Source organism: Salmo salar, chromosome ssa19, assembly GCF_905237065.1.
Source record: "Salmo salar chromosome ssa19, Ssal_v3.1, whole genome shotgun sequence".
Taxonomy (NCBI): domain Eukaryota; kingdom Metazoa; phylum Chordata; class Actinopteri; order Salmoniformes; family Salmonidae; genus Salmo; species Salmo salar.
Window position 1 is genome coordinate 63,559,623 of NC_059460.1, and position 17,326 is coordinate 63,576,948.

Below are 17,326 nucleotides of genomic sequence, written 5' to 3' on the forward strand. Positions count from 1 at the left end.
AGGCAAGTCCGTTAAGAACAAATTCTTATTTACAATGACGGCCTACCCCGGCCAAACCCTAACGACGCTGGGACAATTGGGCGCCACCCTATGGGACTTCCAATCACGGCCAGTTGTGATACAGCCTGGAATCGAACCAAGGTCTGTAGTGACACCTCTAGCACTGAGATGCAGTGCCTTAGACCTCTGCGCCACTTGGGAGCCCATATATATATTCTTAAAAGCGGTAATGCATACCATTTTGCATACATTTTGAGTGGATTTCTTTTCCCTATAGGCTAAAACAATTAGATATAAAATGTACAATTAAAATTAAGTGCTTGAAAACGTGTTTGAAATTCCTTGAATTTCACTTGCCAATGTTTATGAACTCTGTATAAATAAAATCACCTGCTATTGAAATGATGCACGCATCATTCACTTTCCAGTCAGATCTTGACCGGGCAAGAAATTAAATATTTTGGGGCCAGTATCTTTCAATTGCATGTGCAGAGAGCATAGGACCTATATGTCCACTACTTTGCTTAGCCATTAACGATGCTATTGATAGCCTAACCGTTTTCGGGTAGATGGAAAAGCAATTAAAAAGTTAACTACAAAGTGCGCTACAGAAACACTGCTTGTCAAACAACTGTCTGGCTGGTGTGCACCTGAATTAAACGGTAACACACAACAAACAAATAAGACATTTCTCAGATTTTTCCCAGACCTCATAAAATGGTCACCCGATGTGGTTTTACACATTGTTGTTGACATTGAAAAACAACAAAATAGTTTTTGAAATTCTGCTCTCTAGAGGATTTCGCAGAAAAGAACAACCTTCGACATCTGCAATAAATACATGTTGCACTTTATTTGAGCAGTCTCTTTTCTTTGCTGTTACAGTAAATCTATCCAAATCAATGTAAGAACAAGGGCATAGTAATTTAAAAGATGAATAGTCATTATTAGCCTGGTTCTGTACGGAATGCAGGCACATTATAGGACTCAAACTAGGTCAATTATCTTCTTTTTTTTGTTAAAACAAGTGTGTGGACCAAATCATGTGCTGGTGCCACCAGTGGAAAAAGCTAGTGTAGAACCCCATTACACTTCTTTTAGTTGTATTTGGTGATGGGGAGACTGATACTTCATAAAGCCCAGAAAGGTGTTCAACCTGTTTTAACTAGTAACTTTTGCCGGAAGGTTCCAACAGTACAGCTGTATTACTACCACTGCTATACGACAGTTTCAAATGAAGTCATACAATCTAAGTTATGTAGCCTAGAGTAATATTACAGAAATTGCTGTATATTACAGCCATTTTGTCTGTTTTTGTTCAAGTGACCTTACTCAGCATTGGATGGTTGAATGGGTGTAACATTGTTTCAACCATTTCCTTTGTCAGGCAATTATTAAATTGTTCTGTTGTACATTTTACTGGTTGTTATCAGATGAAAGCATAACTTTTGAAAGCAGTTAGCATAAATGAACAATTAACAGTATAATTGCAAGACCTTATTTTCTCACCCACGCTCAAACTGTTTGTTTGGGTTTATGTTGAATGAGAAACTCAATGAAAATCCAAACATGTAGGTAACCTTAGCTAGCTATATCTGTACTGTCTGTGTTTACCATACCTGACTTGCCATTTTTCAAGCTGGTCTGTGCTTTGCTGTGCAGCTGGAATGGGACTGTTGCTCTCAAGGGCTGTGGACCAGAAGTGTCTCCCCGGGTCTGGCTGACTCCGCTTCGGCAAGACATCTTCCCAAGACGGCTGCAACTCGAGGTTTAGTTAGCTCGTTGAATTTCTGGTAAACGCTAGAATAGCCAACTTCTACAACTTGACTGGGGAGGTCTCACTCAAGCTAAAACAGCGGCTACCTGTTCCCTCTGAGATCTTAACTACTTCACGTTGATAACTAATCAAGTCAGTACATGTTTTTAATGGGTAGCTAGCTAAAAGAGTGTTCTAACTGGGCTATGCCTAAGAAATAGTTAAATGGATCGTCTTTGCTCTCTCGCTCGTGCGAATTAGCTAGCTAGCCAGCCAGCAGAGTTCCTTTGTGACGATAATGAGCAATTTCAGCACTTTTGTCAAAGAAGGAAGCAGTCCAACCTCAGTAAGTGAATAAACTACATATCGTTAGTCTTCTTAGTAAACGATATATCATCACCATTACTCGCAATGGAACTTAATTTTGATCACCAACTAAGTTGAGGTGGTCACGGTAGAGTTTCTTGCGTTGTTGATTCACGCCAACTCAAAGAACTTTCACGCTCGTGTGGATGTAATTATGCGGGGTGGGTCCAGTTTTGAATCTGAGATTTGGTTGGCTGGTGAAATGTATTACCATAAGTCCACTGAGCAACTCACTACCAATCTATCACTGTGACAGAAAAAAAACATGTCACTGCCCAATTAATTTGTCATATTGATTTGAACGTCCTCTTGTTTTTGTTTCAATACTGGGATAATCAAACTGGACACGGATTCAAAATCCTATCACATAGCCTAGGCTATTCAAGCATATAAAATGTTGCATTTCAATATTGTTGTTTACAATTACTTTTAACCTGAAATCCTGGAATAATATTTGTTGTGCACAATGTGCAGTCTTCAAATGACATTCATCTATACATCCATTATTAATGAATGAATTCAATGCATAAGCACATCTTCATTCATTCTAATAACGGCTCACTCTTATGTAATCAGTGTGTTAGTGTGTGTGTGTGTCTGAGGGTGGACAACGAGGTGTATCTCCGCAGAGGGGCGATTGTGGAACATGGGTGGTGTGTGACAGTGTGCGTTGTGATAGATAACTGTCCCTGAGCTGTGAGAGAGGGAGTGTCAATGCTGTGACTGGAGAGGGGATAGAGATAACACTCAAACCAGAAGTAGTAGCCTTTAACCACAAATTCTAGATCAGCTTTAACCAACCTATATTAAAAGGTTACCCACTGGTAGGTACAAAGCAAAACTGACCCTAGATCAGCAATTCAAGTGGAACTTCAACCTACACCAGAGATAACAGGCCATTGCATCGGCCTCCCTGAAATGGGAGGGAGTGAATGAGCAGCATTATCACAAAGGGTCACACTCACTACCTCATGTCCACGCACACAGTGTACATACTGTATGTCTTGTGTTGCTGCCCTCACAAGTCAAAAAGCGTCACGACAGAAAATCACTTACCCTTCACAAACTTTCCATGACCTATAGCATAGCCCACATGGGGTCATACCATAGATGTGTGTGCGAGTGCGTGCGTGTGTGTGTGTGTGAATACATCATTGGGTTATACCTAGGGAACAAATAGGACAGTATGTCAACCAGGAATGTGTCCTCACTCCTCAACATCATCTATTACCATCTTCCACGAGAGACCTACAGCAGTTGTTTGCGGTAGTCAAACAGACCTCTATGTCTGTTTGACTGTGCTAATTAATGAATGACTCTATCCTCTGACCCCAGTCTTTGTTCGGCTGGTTCCTTTTTTAAAGGGGAGGGGTGTTGGTTTACTAAAAGTTAGAATACAAAAGGAGGAAGACTACAAAAAGGGGAAGATCTGGTAGGTTTGGTGAAGTACACAACGGTAGTGGTTCTCTTAGATCTTAAGGGTCTAATTTAGAATTTAATGGCGAATGGCGGAAACATAACAGAGCACTGTCTCATCATAGCATGTTGTACTTCCATTCAGGTCAAATAAGAAAATGCACTGAAAACAATGCGAGATAACTTTTAAATCAGGCTCGTAAAAACTGGCACGTCTTTCAGAACTAGAACCCATATATGAACCTACATGACACAAAGACACATATCATTCAAGAAGAATGGATATGGGTCGTGCACTACAGTAGAGATAACATTATATTGTGACATAGCAAATGCAATAAGTCAACATATAGTACCTTCAAAAGGTACTCATACCCCTTGACTTATTCCACATTTTGCTGTGTTACAGCCTGAATTCAAAATGTATTAAATATGTTTTTCTCACCCAACTACACACAACCCATAATGACATAGTGAAAACGTGGTTTTAAATGTTTTTCCAAATGTATTAAAAAAAAGAATACAGAAATATCACATTTAAATAAATAAGTATTCACACCCGAGTCAATAAATGTTAAAATCACCTTTGGCAGCGATTACAGCTGTGAGTCTTTCTGGGTAAGTCTCTAACATGCTGACCATACCGTGACCATACCGTTGCAAAATAAAAGTATATATACATGTTATTCAATCGTTGCACTTAAGCTCACACTCCATTCCAGTTGGTTGTGGTGATGCACCTTAAAGTTGGTTGCCAACCGCCATATAAAGTCCAAAGAAGAAGCCTGAAAGAGGAGAGATTACTAGAAACAAATACGGTTCACCATTTTATCTGTGGATTAATTGTCAGCATAGAGGACCTTGTGCATTTCAGGTAAAATAATAACCTAATGTTTATATCCCAGGACAAATTAGCTAGCAACAGCAAGCTAGCTAGATAAATTGCTCTAAATGTTTAATGCTTTTTTACCTGTCCCCAAATTAATATAGTTGGTTCAGACGTTGATACTTCAACCTGAGTGTCCTGATTGCGGCTGGTGTGGGGGGACAAAATCAACATGTGTGCGATGTCACCTGCGCCGTCTGATCAGCATGTAAGAGTTATGCACACCTGAATTGTACAATATTTTAACATTATTCTTTTTAAAATTCTTCAAGCTCTGTCAAGTTGGTTGTTGATCATTGCTAGAAAGCCATTTTCAAGTCTTGACAGATTTTCAAGGCTATTTAAGTCAAAACTGTAACTAGGCCACTCAGAAACATTCAATGTTATCTTGTTCAGAAACTCCAGTGCATATTTGGCCTTGTGTTTTAGGTTATTGTCCTGCTCAAAGGTGAATTTGTCTCCAAGTGTCTGTTGGAAAGCAGACTGCACCAGGTTATCCTGTAGGATTTTGCCTGTGCTTAGCTCTATTGTGTTTATTTTAATTTTAAAAAACTCCTTAGTCCTTGCCAATGACAAGCATAACCATAGCATGATGCAGCCACCATCATGCTTGAAAGAGTGGTACTCTGTGATATGTTGTGTTGTATTTGCCACAAACATAACACGTTGTATTCAGGACATGAAGTTATTTCCTTTCCATTTTTTTTGCAGTTTTACTTTAGTGCATTATTGCAAACAGGATGCATGTTTTTAAATATTTGTATTCTGTACAGGCTTCCTTCTTTTCACTCTGTAATTGAGGTTAGTATTGTGGAGTAACTACAATGTTGTTTATCCATCCTCAGTTTTCTCCTATCACAGCCATTAAACTCTGTAACTATTTTAAAGTTACCATTGGCCTCATGGTGAAATCCCTGAGGGGTTTCTTTCCTCTCCAGCAACTGAGTTAGGAAGGACACCTGTATCTTTGTAGTGACTGTGTGTATTGGTACACCATCAAAAGTGTAATTATTAACTTCACCATGCTCAAAGGGATATTCAATGTCTGCTTTTATTTAGTTTTACACCCATCTACCAATAGGTACCTTTATTTGGGAGGCATTGGAAAACCTCCCTGGTCTTTGGTTGAATCTGTGTTTGAAATTCACTGCTCGACTGAGGGACCTTACAGATAATTGATAAATGTGGGGTACAAAGATGAGGTAGTCATTCAAAAATCATGTTAAAGACTATTATTTCACTCAGAGTGAGTCCATGCAACTTACTATGTGACTTGTTAAGCAAATTGTGGAAAACGTCAAGAGGTGTGAATACTTTCTGAAGGCACTGTACCATAATTATCCCTACTTTAGCAACAACACAAGCAATGTAATGTTTAACAAAAAAAAGGTTGTTTTATTGCTGCTTTAAATGACATATATCCAAACTCCCAACACCTGGGATGAGATAGCGATCTACATGAAGTTAAATAAAACGAGTAAGTATAATAGGAATTCATCATAATACAAAATAAATAGCATACACCCCCCCAAAAATTACAACATCCAATACTCATACAAGTAAGTCCTACACTCACACAAAAACGCAGTCACAGACAAACAGACAATTCAATCAAAACAATTCAATCCAGGTCAGAAGGATAAGTGAAAGGCAACATCTGTCCTGCGCAGCAACACAGCCTTGAATTGATATGCAGTTATGTCTCTTGTTGTTTCCCACACTTAAATTCCGTGCATTCGTGCAGTACAAGAGCAATTTATTTTCGCTATATCCTGAAAACCTGGATAACAGAATTGACTGAGTCGGGCCCAAAGCTTCATTGATACTTACTTGGTAATTTGAAGCAATGCTAATTTATTCTTCACAATCAGAGTGGCCACTACTGTAAGTTTAGAAATTATATAATAGAAATCCTTTTGCATCCCTCAATGTTAGCTTGTGCTAACAGACTTGTAATAATGCCACGTCAGGTGTAATATGGCAACAACAAAAAATGGTTACGCTTCTGAATGGTGTCAAGGTGGTCCTGACAGTTCAAAGTCCTGCACTGCAAGAGTTCACAGTAGGCAGAAAGTAGATACTAGTACCGATACTACTACCGACAGACTTGTAAGACTGACGACAGAGACAGACGAACACAGACAGATAGTTGTAATTCTACAGTACAACCCTCTAGGGAGGTTAAATGTTTTGTTCAACGGGAGAGATACATGTTTGTAGTTGCTGTAAATTGTAAATTATGATCTGTAATTGTATAATGGCTATGTTTTCAAGTAAGCAACCATATTTCCCATCTATAGCAGGTGGTCCGCAGTTCAGCCGAATAAAGACATTTAAAGACAGTGGAATTGAAGGGTTTGGGCAGTACTGCAGCTCTTCCGGTTGGTTTTCTTTTTTGACACGATTGGAGATGCATGTGATAGACAGGCTTTTCAGTCAGAGATGAGACAGTCTTATAGAATGACAGTGTTTTGAAATGAGAGAGCATTGAATTTGAGGAATGAGGGTGGAATAAAGGGAATTTAAAGGTTTATTGAGGGGGAACATCGTCCTCCTTTTGACAGCAGAAGAAAAAAAGGAAAATTTGTGTTTATATTTTGACAAGTCCAGGTAGTCCCTCCCTGTTTCAGTTTGTCTTCACCCATTTGGTGCTTAATGAACACGACCCGGGTTTCTCATGTTGGGTTGTGCTGTGTCCCCCAGTGTTTGTGAATGGCAGTCGTTCTTTGGTGCCCTCTAGCTGGGAGAGAGGGCAGGGCTGTTGTCTGTGCTGATGTGGACCAGGCACTCGCTGGACTTAAGGCTTGCCAGGGACTTGCAGCTGGGCAGGGAGTTTAGAGAACCACACAGGACCATCATGGAAGGGGTGTAGTCTTTATCTAGGGGAAGGACATATGTTGTCAAAACCAACATGAAATGTGTGTTATGTTAGCTGTAGGCGTGTTCGTGTTTTTATTTTTATGAGAGCACAGGTGTGCGTGTGCACATGTGCATGATTTCTGCACGCTTGCGTGTGTGGCGATCTTATGCATGCATGTGTCCATGGGTCCATAGATGCGTTGCTGTCTGTGTGTGGTGTATCGTCATGTATCCTTATTTGTGAACAATACGGGTAGTGTGTATGAGTGTGTGACTACAGCACCTGCTGTGCACCACGCCTCTCCATTCTGCTGCCCTGCAGTATTCTGGGAGTCGGAGTCCAGGCTGACCACTGACAGCAGCTCTGTGCTGGGAAAGCTCCTCCTACAGGCATATGGGGACATAGTAAATATACTCTCGTTCTTTTTCTCACACTCCCTCTCTCTCTCGCAGCGCTGACACGATCCCCGATTCTACATGACAAACAATCATACCTACCTCATATCGTTAATTTCAATCTGAAAGTTCTGTCGTGTTTCAAGGCCAAGCAGACAAATATTTAAAAAACAAACATAATTGGCTGCACCTTTTCCTCCTTATTTCAATTGACTGATGAATAAAATAACGTCTTTATGAATTTAGGAACTAATTAAACCAAACTGTTGCTACATAGATGCAGTACAAAGACAAGCATTTTGCCGGGAGGATGTGGTCACACCTGCGAAAGAGCTTGCCATCGTCATGATTGTTGTAGGGCTGTTGCCATTGGTTGACGAGAGGGATTGACAGGTTTTTGGCCAAAATGTTGGAGTCACACGGAATCAGGCTCGTCCTGCAAAACACAAGAATCCCAGTATAATCAAAGCATATCCAAATTGTGTCAATATGGTAGGCTTTTACAGTGATATCCCTGTACTTCATTGTGAATATGTGTACGCCATACCAAGCTAACAATTCTAGGGAGAAAGAACATTTTTGTAAAGTTACCCGTAATGTTACCCTAATGTTTGAGTGTCCAGTTTTCTGTTAGTTAGGGGAACATTCTATCTATGTTACAATGTTTTTAGAATATACAAGATATACGATATTACTGTTCCAAGCACATTTCATGAGAACGTTGCAAGAACATTCCTGTGTCCAGTTTTCTGAGGGTTAGTAGAATATTCTATCACTGTCCCACCAAACATACACAGGACATGGTTGCCATGTTCTCACAATATAAGATATTAATGTTCTAGACACGTTTCATGAGAATTTTGCAAGAACATTCCTGTGTCCAGTTTTCTGAGGGTTAGGAGAATATTCCATTGATGTCACATCAAACATACACAGAACATGGTTGCCATGTTCTCAGAACGTAAGATATTAAAGTTTGAGACATGTTTCATGGGACCGTTGCAAGAACATTTCTTGTGTATCAGTCAGGATGTCACCTGATGGTCCCATGTTTTCCCCCCAAAATAATCATTACATATCATGCCTGGTTACTACGGCCAAGCCCATCAAGGGCCTGATTGGTGATTCACGGCTCTTTTTGTTTGTTGGCAAGGGATACTCACACACAGGGGTTTTAACATAGTGTTTTTATCTTACATACTTGACACGCACCCGAAACGTTTGACCCAAGTTAAACAATTTAAAGGCAATGCTACCAAAATACTAATTGAGTGTATGTAAACTTCTCACCCATTGGGAATGTGATGAAATAAATAAAAGCTGAAATAAATCATTCACTCTACTATTATTCTGACATTTCACATTCTTAAAATAAAGTGGTGATCCTATCTGACCTAAAACTGGGAATTTTTACTAGGATAAAATGTCAGGAATTGTGAAAAACTGAGTTTAAATGTATTTGGCTAAGGTGTATGCAAACTTCCGACTTCACCTGTATATAGCTGAGCATCTCAAAGAGAACTCCATAGTATTTTTGAACTCGACACCACATACCATGTAGAACAAACATCTGTCATTGAGAAACGTATTTTAATTAGATCAGATGGGTGCATCGCTGGGGCCATAAAGAATCAGTTGGATGGGAATTTGATTTCCATAGGGGGGCACATTTTTTTCATGGGACCTTCTGCATGTGCATGCGCTTGAGCTTGCACACATTTTTGAATGGGTGTTACAGTAAAGACCATAGGCGGCGTGTGAGTTTCAAGTTTGGGGAAGCTTACAATTTATAATACCATTTCTACCGATCTCTGTGCCGGTTATGATTTTCATATTCGCATTTTCGTAGAACAGTTTAATTTCAATAATAACGTTTTCATTTCTCAGGCTGAGAAATGTCACGTGGTTAATCATTAAAATCTTAATAAAAAAAAAGGAAAAAATCTAAAAGTTTAAATTCAACTCATTCGAGAGCACCAGCCATATAACACATTGATACACTGATCGATTGGCGGTTAAAAAAAAATGTTTTCCTATAGGCCAATGCAGCAGTAAGCGTATAACTTCCATCGTCAACTAAGTAAAATACATAAGCCTAAAGCCAAAAAATAAAAACAGCAGAGAATATCCTCATAAAAATCCAGGTTCTTTTAACCACATTAATCTCTCTACTCAGCCTATCTGCCTCTCTATTTGTCTTTACTTGAGCTAGCATTGTATCAAATCAATCCGCGAACTTGCAACATTGTATCAACTAGCCTATTCCGGGCCCTCAGAGTTTTCCATGCCAGTGAGCTCGGAACAGACAGCTGTTTTTGAGCAAGGGAGAAAGAAGTGTTCAGGTATTTTACGACATTTACACTGGATATATGGGATCATCAGATCATGATATTTGGCTTGGTGATTATCGAGGCCGGGAGAGTGTTGGAAAGATTTTTAAAATACTGTGAGGAACTATTATCATTCGCAATGGATGTAAAAAAAATATATATATATACTTTTGTTGACTTACTGTGTGAGGTGAAGAAAAAATGACCACGAAGCTCAGCTTATTAGCGGTGGACATGGTGAGTTATAAAAGGCCAGAAATCAGATATTTCCAAAGGGGCACTTTCCTACATTTGCGCGCAGCAGGCCAAGTACTTCTATGCGTGCTCAGGTATGCACGCTCCCTCAGTATCATCAGGACAGAGAAACCAGACACATGCTCATTGCTCACATGGAGCACTCCAAACAAAAGTCAATTACATTTTTTTTTTTTTTTTTACAAAACTTGGAATTGATGATTATGAAATAAACCAAAACTGGTTTCTTAGAAGTGTAGCAAGTTGTGAACTCTGCAAATAACGTTTCCACCCCGACAATGAGAATCATAAATGACTGTAATTAATACATGCATTAACAGAAATGAATGTAACCAAATGATGGGGATTAAAGCTACATTTACTGCTGGTGACATATGTAATGGGGAATTCATGAAAATAACCATTCAAAGGGAAAATAATTCACACAATGAAACAATGAATGCGCAAGGATTGGCTGTAGACATCTGAGCACATTCTGGAGAGCTGAGTGCATGCACTCAAGACACATTGTCTTCATACACATTTAGATGCTTCTCACTGACAGCCGCAACCCTATAATCACCTAGGCTGCCCAAATTGCTGGCTTCACAAATAGGCATAGGCTTAAGTGATTTGAAAGAATCCACAGCAATTTTTTACAAGAAGCTAATAATCCTCTGTGGGCTAAATCATGCTCTCTGGTGAAGTATATTGAATGATTTTATTTAGACAGGTATAATTATATAATTTTCGTAAAACATCAATTTACTTTAGAGGAAGCCAGCACTGTTTATCCGCCAACTTTCCTTTCCAATTCGCAAGTGGCTGAAACCAGAGATCTGTATACAGTATAATGATGAGATGCTCATGTCTCCACCCTAACAATGGGAATCGTTGTCCCAAAAGCATGAAGGCAAGCTTAGGTCTGCATACTAAGCTCATAGAAACGCATTGGGCTTATTTTGATCATATTTTGGCGAGAGTGAGCCCTCTCACTTCTCCTTTTCCTCTTTGCTGAAACTATCTCACCTGAGAAAGCATTCGAGCAAGTGAAACAGCGCTCCTCTGTCTTACTATATGTAGCCCATGTATCTGATGCTGTCAGGACAAAAAGAGTATGATGTCATACTCGTTGTCCAAACACCATCAGATACATGGTCTACACATAATGAGACAGAGGAGCGCTGTTTCACTCGCTCGGATGCTTTATCTGAGATTATTGCTTCTTTCTGTCAGCACGCGTCTTGTGAAATAAATTATCTGTATTTAAATATTTTATTTGTACAGGCAAGGGGGTACGGTAGGGCGGGCCAGGCTTCCCAGACAAAACAGTTCGGAAGAGTTTGTGCATATATTATGACGACATTTTGTTAGTTTTGGACTTCGGTAAGGGTTTTGTTGGGTGTTCGGGCACACACATTTTTTTATCGAGGCCTCCCGATGTTCGGGAGGCGAAGTCTACGCCCCTTCGTCTGTGATTGGTCACACCTGGTTCCAATCCCCACTCTATCACTGTATGAGTACTTTATATTTTGCATTTTGAGGTCACCCTGTGCCTTTTGTTTATGAAGATATATTTTGAGCACAACAGCATTTGGGTTTCGTCCCACTTTGATCTATGGTGCTTAAATAAATTCAGTAGTTCTAAACCTGCGACTGCCTCCTGCCTACTCCTCTCTACACCAGTGACAGAATGACCGACCCAAGAAAACAGGAAGCAGCAGGACATCCTGACCTCTCTACTGTAGGAGCGAAGCTCCGCCACCACGACTCGTGCCTGGAGCGCCTTGGGACTGCCATGGATGAGATACCCGGGCCGTACGCCAACTGCAGGCTACACCACCACCTTCCCAGCTCCCCGCGGGGTTTCAACAGGGTGTTTACTCCTATTGTGGGGAGTCAGACAACCCCTGGATCAACTGTCCCAGAAGGAGAACCAGGCAAGGAAGCGACAGGCCGAGGAGCGCTCCTGCACCTTCACAGGTAGGTGTGGACGTGCCTTGCTCCTCTCTGTCCATCCAGCCCGTCCTCCCCCTGACTATCCTGCCCCCTCCACTGAGTCCTGCCCTAGTGGACTCAGGTGTTGCAGGCAATTTCCTAGACCGGTCAGTGGCCTTATCATACGCATTCCTCTAGTCCCTTTACAACCCTCTATCCCAGTCCTTGCCCTAGACAACCGTCCCCTAGGAACAGAACTGGTGCGCCAAACCACGATTCCCATTTCCCTCACAGTTGCTCACAACCACCATGAACGCATCACTTTCCTCATCTTAGACTCTCCTGCACACCCCGTAGTTTTAGGTTTCCCCTGGCTACAGCTGAATAACCCCAGTATATCGTGGACAGAGAGGAGGTTGTTGGGTTAGTCGCGGGAGTGTCAGGGGAGGTGTCTCTCTGTGTCAATCTGTGCCACCTCCGTGGAAATTCCGGACCAGGCCACCCACGTCCCTATAGGTGGCCTTTTTGAAGACTCGTGCCACGTGCCTGCCCCCTCATCGCCCATGGGACTGCACTATCGACCTACTGTCTGGTTCTACCCTCCCGCGGAGGCACATCTACCCTCTCTCACATGCAGAGACCGAAGCCATGGAGGCCTACGTCCAGGAGGCACCTGGTTCCAATCCCCACTCTATCACTGTATATACACTACCGTTATGGAAGTTTACACTACAGTTCAAAAGTTTGGGGACACTTAGAAATGTCCTTGTTTTTGAAAGAAAAGCACATTTTTTGTCCATTAAAATAACATCAAATTGATCAGAAATACAGTGTAGACATTGTTAATGTTGTAAATGACTATTGTAGCTGGAAATGGCAGATTATTTTATGGAATATCTATATAGGCGTACAGAGGCCCATTATCAGCAACCATCACTCCTGTGTTCCAATGGCATGTTGTGTTAGCTAATCCAAGTTTATAATTTTAAAAGGCTAATTGATCATTAGAAAATCATTTTGCAATTATGTTAGCATAGCTGAAAACTGTTGTTCTGATTAAAGAAGCAATAAAACTGGCCTTCTTTAGACTAGTTGAGTATCTGGAGCATCAGCATTTGTGGGTTCCATTACAGGCTCAAAATGGCCAGAAACAAAGACCTCTCTGATGAAACTCGTCAGACTATTCTTGTTCTGAGAAATGAAGGCTATTCCATGCGAGAAATTACCAAGAAACTGAAGATTTTGTACAATGCTGTGTACTACTCCCTTCACAGAACAGCACAAACTGTCTCTAACCAGAATAGAAAGAGGAGTGGGAGGCCCCGGTGCACAACTGAGCAAAATGACTAGTACATTAGAGTATCTAGTTTGAGAAACAGACGTCCTCAACTGGCAGCTTCATTAAATAGTACCCGCAAAACACCAGTCTCAACGTCAACAGTGAAGAGGCGACCCTGGGATGCTGGCCTTCTCGGCAAAGTTGCAAAGAAAAAGCCATATCTCAGACTGGCCAATAAAAAGAAAAGATGAAGATGGGCAAAAGAACACAGACACTGGACAGAGGAACTCTGCCGAGAAGGCCAGCCTCCTAGGCCACAAGCACTAATGAGGAACGACCTAAACACTGTCCCAATAAGGGTTATCTCATGGGCATGTGCTTATTGGGCCAGTAGAGTTAGGCCCTGTCCAGAAGAAACCCTAACCCCTCCTCCCTAGGCATTTACACTTATGTAGATGAAACAACTTGATAGGTGTAAGCAATAGGGTGAATGCACTTTGAAGTAAATCTCAGCTCTGTTAAAAGTACACTCAAGAAAATATATTTTATCGATCATGGTGATTCAGGAGTATCATTAAAACAGATTAATATGCCCAACCAACATTAGACAACTATACAGAAAGCCCTTAAATTGCTGAAATAGATCAATCAAATCAATGATCAGAATAGTCATATTAACCGATACTTGACATGGACATGGTGTCATACCATAGCGGGAAAGATTGGAGTATCACGAACCAGGAGGTTGTGAGTTCAAATCCCAGGTGAAGACATGTTGAATAATAATTACTCTATAAACATGCACAATGTAATCCAGTGTGAAAACACTGTATGTTAAAAGTATCCTTTGCCAATAGACAAAGCGATATGAATGGATCAGTTGTTCACCAATCCGTGCCTTGATTGGCTCTGCAACTGTGATGTGTATTTTTTTGCAATGTTCCCATGAAACATCTCTAGAACATTAATATATTATGTTCTGAGAACATGGCAACCATTTTCTGTGTATGTTTACAAAAACTGAGAAATTCCGTAATTTGATGTGTTGTTGATGGTAGTGGAAAACGCTGTCTCAGGTACCTCTCTAGAATGTCCCATAATTTTAAGAATGTGAAATGTCAGAATAATAGTTGAGAGAATGATTTATTTCAGCTTTTATTTCTTTCATCACATTCCCAGTGGGTCAGAAGTTTACATACACTCAATTAGTATTTGGTAGCATTGCCTTTAAATTGTTTAACTTGGGTCAAACCTTTCGGGTAGCCTTCCACAAGCTTCCCACAATAAGTTGGGTGAATTTTGGCCCATTCCTCCTGACAGAGCTGGTGTAACTGAGTCAGGTTTGTAGGCCTCCTTGCTCGCACACGCTTTTTCAGTTCTGCCCACACATTTTCAATAGGATTGAGGTCAGGGCTTTGTGATGGCCACTCCAATACCTTGACATTGTTGTCCTTAAGCCATTTTGCCACAACTTTGGAAGAACGCTTGGGGTCATTGTCCATTTGGAAGACCCATTTGCGACCACGCTTTAACTTCCTGACTGATGTCTTGAGATGGTGCTTCAATATATCCACATAATTTTCCTACCTCATGTTACCATCTATTTTGGGAAGTGCACCAGTCCCTCCTGCAGCAAAGTACCCAGACAACATGATGCTGCCACCCCTGTGCTTCACGGTTGGGATGGTGTTCTTTGGCTTGCAAGCCTCCCCCTTTTTCCTCCAAACATAACGATGGTCATTATGGCCAAACAGTTCTATTTTTGTTTCATCAGACCAGAGGACATTTCTACAAAAAGCACGATCTTTGTCCCCATGTTGCAAACCGTAGTCTGGCTTTTTTATGGCGGTTTTGGAGCAGTGGCTTCTTCCTTGCTGAGCGGCATTTCAGGTTATGTCGATGTAGGACTCATTGTACTGTGGATATAGATACTTTTGTACCGGTTTCCTCCAGCATCTTCAAGGTCCTTTGCTGTTGTTCTGAGATTGATTTGCACTTTTCCAACCATAGTACATTCATCTCTAGGAGACAGAACGCGTCTCCATCCTCAGCGGTATGACGGCTGCGTGGTCCCATGGTGTTTATACTTGCGTACTATTGTTTGTACAGATGAACGTGGTACCTTCAGGCATTTGGAAATTGCTCCCAAGGATGAACAAGACATGTGGAGGTCTACAATTTTTTTCTGAGGTCTTGGCTGATTTCTTTTGATTTTCCCATGATGTCAAGCAAAGAGGCACTGATTTTGAAGGTTGGCCTTGAAATACATCCACACCTCCAATTGACTCAAATTATGTCAATTAACCTATCAGAAGCTTCTTAAGCCATTACATAATTTTCTGAAATTTTCCAAGCTGTTTAAAGGCACAGTCAACTTAGTGTATGTAAACTTCTGACCCACTGGAATTGTGATACAGTGAATTGTAAGTGAAATAATCTGTCTGTAAACAATTGTTGGAAAACTTACTTGTGTTATTGTCACGCCCTTTATGTCAGGGTGTGACTAGGGGGATTTCTAGTGAGTTTATTTCTATGTTGGTGTATGTGTATGGTTCCCAATTAGAGGCAGCTGATAATCGTTACCTCTAATTGGGGATCATACTTAGTGTGTTCTTTTTCCCACCTGGGATTTCCCACCTGCGATGTGGGATATCCCACCTGCGATGTGGAATACGGTCCCGTGTGGCTCAGTTGGTAGAGCATGGTGTTTGCAACGCCAGGGTTGTGGGTTCGATTCCCACGGGGGACCAGTACGAAAAAATGTATGAAATGTGTGGATTCACTACTGTAAGTCGCTATGGATAAGAGCGTCTGCTAAAATGTAAATGTAATATTGTTTTTGTGTGAGGGCCTTTGTGTGCTATGTTTTGCACGATCGTTATTTCTTTGTTGTTTTTTTTAAGTTTCACGAGCAATAAAATGTGGAACTCTACTCACGCTGTGCCTTGGTCAAATTATTTAAAAGACGGTCGTGACGGTTATGCACAAAGTAGATGTCCTAACCGACTTGCCAAAACTATAGTCTGTTAACAAGAAATTTGTGGAGTGGTTGAACACGAGTTTTAATGACTTCAACCTAAGTGTATGCAAACTTCCGACTTCAATTGTAAATCAAACTGGACGGACATCAGAAATGGATGGGAGAGGTTGAAGGTAGAGGAAGGACAAGACTTAAAACAAACAAAATGTAACTATTGTAAAATAGATTGTGTCCGTAAAATGTATATAGTGTCACGAATCCCACCGACGGTGGCTCCCCTGCCTGCTCGAGCGGCGTTCGGTGGTCGTCGTCGCCGGCCTACTAGCCACCGCTGATCCCTTTTTCCTTTTCTGTTTGTATAGTCTTATTGGTTGCACCTGTTCCCTATTGTGTTTCTTGATTTGTGTTTATTTAAGCCTGCTTAGCCCGCCCAGGTTTGTGCGGGATTACTTTTGCTGTCGTTGTATTTTTTGGATGTGCTGGTTTAAGCCTTGTATTCTCTCTCCGGACTGTGTGCCCGTTGTTCTGGGTTGGTCGTTTTTTTACGTGCCCGTTTGTTTTGGCGTTGACCGTTTTTGTGCCGGTAAGAATAAAGGACATTATACCTTACCTCTGCTCTCTGCGCCTGACTCCTACCACCACTCCTAGTATCCCGTGACAGAATCCCGCACCACATTATGGAGTCAGCAGGAGCAGCCGCGCCCCCTCTCCCATCAATGGAGGAACGGGTCCTCCATCATACCAGCATTCTCCACCGGATCGGTTCAGCCATGGATCAAATGATGGAGAGGATGGACCGATGGGAGAGGAGTGGCCTCCCTACCTCATCCCCAGCTCCTCTTCCCCCTCCACCTACTACCCCTCCTCCGGCGTCCGGATCCGGGGC

At 41.3% G+C, this 17,326-nt stretch overlaps 2 protein-coding genes across 3 annotated transcripts in view; both read right to left on the reverse strand.

The window, feature by feature from the left end:
- fam117ab (family with sequence similarity 117 member Ab) overlaps positions 1-2,273 on the reverse strand; it is a 41,329-nt gene extending 39,056 nt beyond the window's left edge. The window contains exon 1 of the mRNA XM_014158633.2: positions 1,620-2,273. The gene's annotated coding sequence lies outside the window, so the exon portion shown is untranslated. The remainder of the gene's footprint in view (positions 1-1,619) is intronic.
- A 3,520-nt stretch (positions 2,274-5,793) lies between these two features.
- The window catches only part of rundc3ab (RUN domain containing 3Ab), a 41,223-nt gene continuing 29,690 nt past the window's right edge, over positions 5,794-17,326 (reverse strand). For both annotated transcript variants that reach the window (XM_014158631.2, XM_014158630.2), the window contains 3 exons: positions 8,002-8,115; positions 7,567-7,667; positions 5,794-7,303 (listed from right to left, as the gene is read on the reverse strand). In XM_014158631.2, the coding sequence (XP_014014106.1) occupies positions 7,161-7,303; positions 7,567-7,667; positions 8,002-8,115 (358 nt within the window). In that variant the 3' untranslated portion in view covers positions 5,794-7,160. The remainder of the gene's footprint in view (positions 7,304-7,566; positions 7,668-8,001; positions 8,116-17,326) is intronic.